Source organism: Entelurus aequoreus, linkage group LG19, assembly GCF_033978785.1.
Source record: "Entelurus aequoreus isolate RoL-2023_Sb linkage group LG19, RoL_Eaeq_v1.1, whole genome shotgun sequence".
In the NCBI taxonomy this organism is placed as follows: domain Eukaryota; kingdom Metazoa; phylum Chordata; class Actinopteri; order Syngnathiformes; family Syngnathidae; genus Entelurus; species Entelurus aequoreus.
The window spans coordinates 33,929,357-33,936,700 of record NC_084749.1 but is presented as its reverse complement, the minus strand read 5'-3'; the positions used below and the strand labels follow the sequence as shown (position 1 = coordinate 33,936,700).

The 7,344-nt window shown below is 46.9% G+C and overlaps 1 protein-coding gene across 1 annotated transcript in view; it reads right to left on the bottom strand.

The window, feature by feature from the left end:
- Positions 1-1,140: 1,140 nt before the first annotated feature.
- zgc:101100 (uncharacterized protein LOC445169 homolog) overlaps positions 1,141-7,344 on the bottom strand; it is a 23,021-nt gene continuing 16,817 nt past the window's right edge. Inside the window, exon 4 of the mRNA XM_062027563.1 lies at positions 1,141-1,949. Coding sequence (XP_061883547.1) covers positions 1,497-1,949 — 453 coding nt within the window. The 3' untranslated portion in view covers positions 1,141-1,496. The remainder of the gene's footprint in view (positions 1,950-7,344) is intronic.

The window sequence follows — 7,344 nt, the reverse complement described above, 5'->3', positions numbered from 1 at the left end:
AATAGGCATCATGTTTGTTTTTGTTTTTTTCTTCATCACTGATTATTACCACAATGCAGACTTTATGAGAGCCAACAAACATAACAAAACATCACTTACTGTACAATATCTGCTGTCATTAGAATGCCGACTGCAAGGATGTTCCTATATTACCATTTAGATGAAAAATGAATTATAATCCTCGTGAAGTGTCATCCTAAATGGCTGTCAAAGTCGGAATACCTACTCAGACGTCTCATGTCCAGGTGAGATGCATGATTTATGATCTACAATAAACTTACAGGGAGCAGGGAAGCAAGGAAGCAACAGACCACTTGATGATGTAACCATTGGCACACAAGCTTGTGATCACGGCACCGATATAAATAGTTTGTCTGCGTTTGCGCTTATAATAACAATATCACTAATACTTGGTTAATATTCAAGTCATGAAATGTAAATGGAGTATTGTTGGCGCTTTTTGAATGGTTATTTATTGGATGTTAGGGACGAAATAGAGGAGTTCCCATTGGCTCCGCTGTAAGCCGACATTTATTTACAAGTTAGAATGCATTAAAAAAAATTAAAAATCCATTCGTCGTCATGTTTTTCATAATGATTGTGAAAAATTGCAACAACAACAAAAAAGTGCAGTTCCCTTTTAAGGAAGGCCTTACAGTAGGTTTTAAAAATACAGTCTTAGATGACACAATGTTGAATATTGATGAATCATATTATTCTAAACTCTCCACAAACATCACAATTATTTTGATGAATGTTGTCTGTCTATCTGTGTTGGCCCTGTGATGAGTTGGCGCCTTGTCCAGGGTGTACCCCGCCTTCCGCCCGAATGCAGCTGAGATAGGCTCCAGCACCCCCCGCGACCCCAAAAAAGGGACAAGCGGTAGAAAATGGATGGATGGATTATACAAAGTACTATTTCACTTGTAGACTACATGAAACATTGCCAAGAAAGCAATTCTTGTGTGATACACTAACTGTATGAATTATGAACTGTTTGTACAGTGATGACATTCCAATTAATTGCAACTATTCATTAAAAATATTCCACAACAAAACCACACGTTGAGTTTGGATCCTCACCTTAAGAATTAGGCTACCTCGGAGAGTTTAAATACAAACCACTTTATTATTTCACATTTATATGCTGCAGTGCTTTGTTACATAGCCGCCATTGTCATTACTATAGATACAAATATATGAGCTCCATATACTAAAAAAAAAGAAACATCACAATATGTACAATATGAGTGAGGCTTTACATTTGTTATGGCTGAGGATCTTCAGCATAAACACTTGTGAGGCGGGGGCGGGGCACTTGTTCATTAAGGCTTTGACCACGTTCATATTTTTAATAACTGGTGACATTTGGGGTCATCTTATAATGTCAGACCCTAGTAAGACCAAAATGATCACTCACTCACTCACTCACTCACTCACTCACTCACTCACTCACTCACTCACTCACTCACTCACACTCACTCACTGTCACTATGTTACAATCCCAGGTTAAAATGCAGCAAAGCTTTATTGGCAGAAGCAGTTTGATAGGAGAGGTTGCAGTTTTTAGTAATGACTGAAGTAGGGGTCCCTAAGCAGGAGCTATGCTGCTGGACCAAAGGCCAGAACTCCGGAGGAGATATAAAGTCTGTGGACAGCATCCCAAAAAGAGGCTGGTGAGGTGAGTGGCTGTAACTCCGGCCTGGGATGAAAGGCAAAAGCGGAGGGCAGGGTCGCCTGGAGACGAGGTGAGCGTCCGTACGCGGACAAAGATCTCGTCTTTTATCTGACACAGGAAGTTGGGGCAGAGCTGGCTTGAGTGGGATGTTGCTTTCAGTGTCCACATCTCGGTCCACATCCTCTCCCAGCTTGTCCTCCTTTTGTTCTGTGCAGAGGGCGGGACATCTTTGACCTTTGCGAAACTTTGCTCTTCGGTTCTTGAACCACACCTGAGAGGATTCGGCACAGTAAATACATAACAGATCTTCAAAAGACACATTTTTGTTGTTTTAGTGAAGGAGTCATTTAGGCAGAGTAAAATAATAGCTAATGCAGGACAGACCACAAACTCTATGTGGTTGTTAAGGGCCCAAACCACAATTATTCTTTATTTCTGCTGGACTTCAATATGTCCTTTGTAATAGTTTTAGTTCAGTTTAGCAGTATTGGGGCCATGTCCATTCAAAAGCCCATAGAGATAGTTGCTCATGTAGCATCACTTCGAGCGCCCTCTTCTTCTCTGTGAAGCGCTTTGAGTGTCTAGAAAAATGCTATATAAATCTAATCCATTATTATTATTATTATTATATTATTTACGTCCATATTTATAAAACCACCGTACTATTAGAGTATATATTGTGGCTGAACATTTTCCCTTAAAACCTCTAAAGGCCTTAGTGGCCACATGCGTGGACAGCACCTTTTAGCTCTTATTTCCAAAATTGTGTACACTACTGAATTGGGGTCTTATGCCAACATATGGACACTTATATTGCTATCTGGTGGTGTCAGAAGAGTATAACATACAATGGAATTTGAAAAAAAAATTGTAAAAATAAAAATTAGCATGTACATGTTTGTGTACTTATGGACTAAGTACATCATATCAAAAGATGATTTTTAGTTTTTATTCTAATTAGGGTCCAATAAGCCCAAATAGCAAAGACAAATAAAAAAAGCATGTAAACAAACAGCTTGGGCCTTAAGAGGTTAAATAAAGATACAATTTCAAAATAACAGTTTTTGCCCATTTATTGTGTTTGGTTATAACAGTTTTGAATTGGCTTCACTGCGTTAGGAAATATGCAACAATTTTCTTTCCCCTTGGACCTATGAACATATTTCTTTACAATTTCATATAAACTTTGAACATTTTACATATTTTTTTTATTGTTCTTATGACATGATAGTACATACAAATCTTAACACAACTTGTAAAATATTAATAATACATGATTTCCAATTATTTAATTATAAGATTACTGCATTTTTGTTGGTTGTGTCATTTATGCACATATTCCCATAGTCAAATCTTCTTCTGGTCATCATAAACCAAATACTTTCATAGCTAGAGCATAAAAAAAACCCTCTTAATGTCTTTCTAAGTCCAGTTTTTACACAATAAGAAAGCATTTTAGACATGACACAGTTGGCAGGGTTACACACACACTCACACTCACACACACACACACACACACACACACACACACACACACACACACACACACACACACACACTATATATATATATCATATATTTGTAACTTATTTTCTATTATCATTTGTATAACAAATAATAATATGTGGTCATATATATCGTTGTCGCAGGAGGCTGGGAGATATATATATATATATATTAGGGCATATCGTCCTGCATTGAAAATGAAGACACTGTCATGGGGCGTGCACAATCAGCTGCTCCTTGGTCTGCACGTGCCACAGGACACGCCCATACACACTCTGCTTCTGCTGCCACACACCAGCACAGCTGTGCGCAATCATCAACCGACACACCTGCTGCTGATGACATCACTCCTCATAAAAGCCAGCGTGTCCAGAGAACCAACGCTGGAACGTAGTCTCTGCTTGCAGTAAGCTTTCGTCTCTGGCTCCTCACCTTTGTTTGCTCGCTCCTTGTGACCTTCGACCCTTGTGCTCATTTGTCTCTTGTTTTCCCCAGTATTCCCTCCGTCACCTTGGAAGTGAGCAGTGCGCCTCACTTCTCTGGACCCCTCTGGATTCTGATTTGCCTCCCTCGATCCTCGACCCCCACTTTGGACTTGGACCTCTGGATGCCCCTCTCAGCCCCACGGACCCCCGCTTGTTTCATGGACTCCCCTACCTGCCTCGCCCTACTGAACTGGTCACCTTCTCACTCAACACGCACTTACAACAACCACTGGTAAATATTCATTGTAACGCTTCACATAGTCCTGCAAACATACACAGTAGCATACACACTCCACCACATCATCAAGCTCTAAATAAACTATTGAGCTTATTCTTGTTGCTGTGTCGTCTCCTTCCCCGTCGAACATAACAGTACGTTCCAGCCATGTCGGAACCGGACGGCACAAGCAGACCCAAGTCCGCGTCCCTTCCTCGACCCCCAGCGGCTCCTAACCTCACGGCCATGCACGCTGAGATTCAGGCCCACCACGCTCGATTTCCGAGCCTAGAGAACAAGCTTGATGTCGCCTTCGCTAGCCTGCTGGCTAGACTGGAAAGCCTTAGTCCAAGCCCTGCTCCTCCACCTGTGCCGAATTACAGTGCTCCGGCAGCCGCCACCTCCTGGAGCCCCTCAAACCCCAGGGAACCCAAGATCTCCAGCCCCAGTCCCTTTGAGGGGGATTTTGAACTTTGTCGAGGTTTTTTGGTTCAGTGTGAACTCATTTTTAAGCACCAACCATCTCGCTATTCTTCTGATTGAGCGAAGATTGCATTTGTGTTTTCATTACTCTCTGGACAGGCTCTCAAGTGGGCCACCGCAGCAGTAGACAAGACTTTGGGGCTGAGCACCAACTATGCTGCTTTTCGAGCGGAGTTCCAGGCTGTGTTCGATCACCCCGTGGACGGGGGGGGGGGATGCTGCTTCACGACTGCACTCCATCCGACAGGGTTCCCGCTCGGTTGCGGCCTACACTCTTGAGTTCCGCACTCTGGCGGCCGACAGCGAGTGGGGAGACAAGGCACTCCAGAGTGCATTCAGGAGAGGACTGAGTGACGAAATCAAGGACGGTTTGCTGAGAGACCGACCTACCTCGTGTCGAGCCCTCATCGACCTGGCCCTCTTATTTGACCAAAGACTCAGTGAACGAGCAGCAGAGAGAGCGCAGGCTTCTGCTAGTTTTCCAGCTAGCTCATCTCCGAGACCCAAGTTTCGACCTGTCGACCACGCCGCCGTGTTTCAGCCTACACCTCCGTACATGCCAGCAGCGACTGTGGAACCCATGCAGTTGGGCAGGTCACGCCTAGAGGCAGCAGAGAGGGATAGGAGATTCAGGCAGCATCTCTGCCTCTACCGCGGACTGGCTGGTCACCCAATCCGGAGCTGCCCGACAAGGCCAAAAGACCAGGCTCGCCACCAAGGGGGTTCCTGGTGAGCCACACAACTGTTCCCCAAATCAAGAGAGACCCAGGCATTCTCTTTCCTGCATCCCTGTCATGGAGCTCTAGGACTCTGACCGTGGGGGCCTACCTGGATTCAGGAGCAGACGAAAGTTTCATGGATCACGAGTTTGCTCGCCAAGCAGGAATAACCCTCATTCCACTGGAGACTTTCCTGCCGGCACAAGCTCTGGATGGACATCCCCTCGGTCCCATCAAGCACCGCACCGAACCCCTGTCTCTGACCCTCTCGGGGAATCACACCGAGACCATCAGCCTCTGGGTGCTCGACGCTCCCGTCGCCCCGCTTGTCCTCGGGCGATCTTGGCTTCGACAGCATGACCCTCACACATCCTGGTCCACGGGCAAGGTCCTTGCATGGAGCACTGCCTGCCACGCTAACTGCCTAAGGTCGGCAGTTCCCCCAGCCTGCAGGGCCAAGCCCACCTCACCTCCCACTGATCTCTCCTGTGTTCCCGCCGCTTATCATGACCTTTCAGCGGTATTTGACAAGGTACGTGCGCTGTCTCTTCCCCCGCATAGACCTTATGACTGCGCTATCGACCTGATTCCCAACGCTGTCCTTCCCTCCAGCAGACTTTACAATCTGTCTTTACCAGAGAAGAAGGCTATGAAGGCCTACATCACTGAATTCCTTGCCTCAGGTATCATCACCCCCTCCAAGTCCCCGGTGGCAGCAGGCTTCTTCTTCGTGGGAAAGAAGGACGGTTCCTTGAGGACTTGCATTGACTACAGACAATTAAACCTGCATTACCATCAAGAATAAATATCCCCTACCCCTGCTGAGCTCCTCTTTTGAGCCCCTTGCTCCTGCCACTATTTTCACCAAGCTTGATCTCTGAAATGCCTATCACCTGGTGCGAATCAAAGAGGGTGATGAATGGAAAACGGCCTTCAACACCCATCTCGGACACTTCGAGTACAGGGTGATGCCATTCGGCCTTACTAATGCACCGGCTGTTTTCCAGGCCCTCGTCAATGATGTTTTACGGGACATGTTGGACCATTTCGTTGTCGTGTACCTTGATGACATTTTGATTTTTTCCCAGAACCTGCAGGAGCACCAACGACATGTCCGCCTGGTCCTCCAACGCCTGCTGGAGAACAGATTGTTCGTCAAAGCAGAAAAGTGTGAGTTTTACGCACCTTCAGTGGGATTCTTGGGTTTTGTTGTTGAGAAGGGCCACATAAGAGCGGACCCTAAGAAGATTGAGTCGGTACTGGAGTGGCCCCAACCCACCACCCGTACGGAAATAAGACGGTTCCTGGGATTTGCCGGATTTTATCAACGTTTCATCAGGGATTTCAGCAAGGTAGCTGCACCTCTCCACACACTCACTTCTACCAGTATTCCTTTTCTGTGGACCAGGGAGGCCAGTGAGGCTTTTAGAAGATTAAAGAGGAGTTTTGTCTCTGCCCCGGTCCTCGTCCATCCTGACACGGACAACTCCTTCATCGTGAAGGTGGACGCGTCGGATTCTGGGATTGGAGCAGTGCTCTCCCAATGCTCCCGTAAGGACAATCTTGTACACCCTTGTGCATTCTTTTCTAGGCGCCTCTCTCCAGTCGAACGGAATTACGATGCCGGTAACCGAGAACTACTAGCTGTTCATGAGGCCTTGGCAGAGTGGAGACACTGGTTGGAGGGAGCGAAACACCAGTTTCAGGTCTTGACGGACCATCGCAACCTGCTCCACATTCGTTCCGCCAGGAGGCTTAACGACCGTCAGGCCTGCCAATTTTTTTTAGCCGTTTTGATTATACGCTCTCGTTTAGGCCTGGCTCCAGGAACACAAAGGCCGACGCCCTCTCCCGGCAGTTCTCGGAGGAGCCAACTTGTTCGCCTACGGCAGAACCCATCCTTCCTCCTGCCCGGATAGTGGGCATGGTCACTTGGGAGGTGGAGGAACAGATAAAGACCGCCCGGCGGTCTAATCCGGCACCAGGTGGCGGCCCGCCCAACAAACTGTTTGTTCCCTGTGAGTTCCGATCTAAGGTGCTGGATTGGGGGCATTCCAGCATCTTCTCCTGCCATCCGGGGTTTCAACGCTCGCTATCCTTCATCCGACGACGGTTCTGGTGGCCGTCTATGGCTTCAGACACCCGTGAGTTTATCGCCGCTTGTACAACATGCTCCCGCAATAAAGCTTCCCACAGACCTCCAGCGGGCCTCCTGTGCCCACTACCTGTCCCCGGCCGTCCCTGGTCCCACATCGC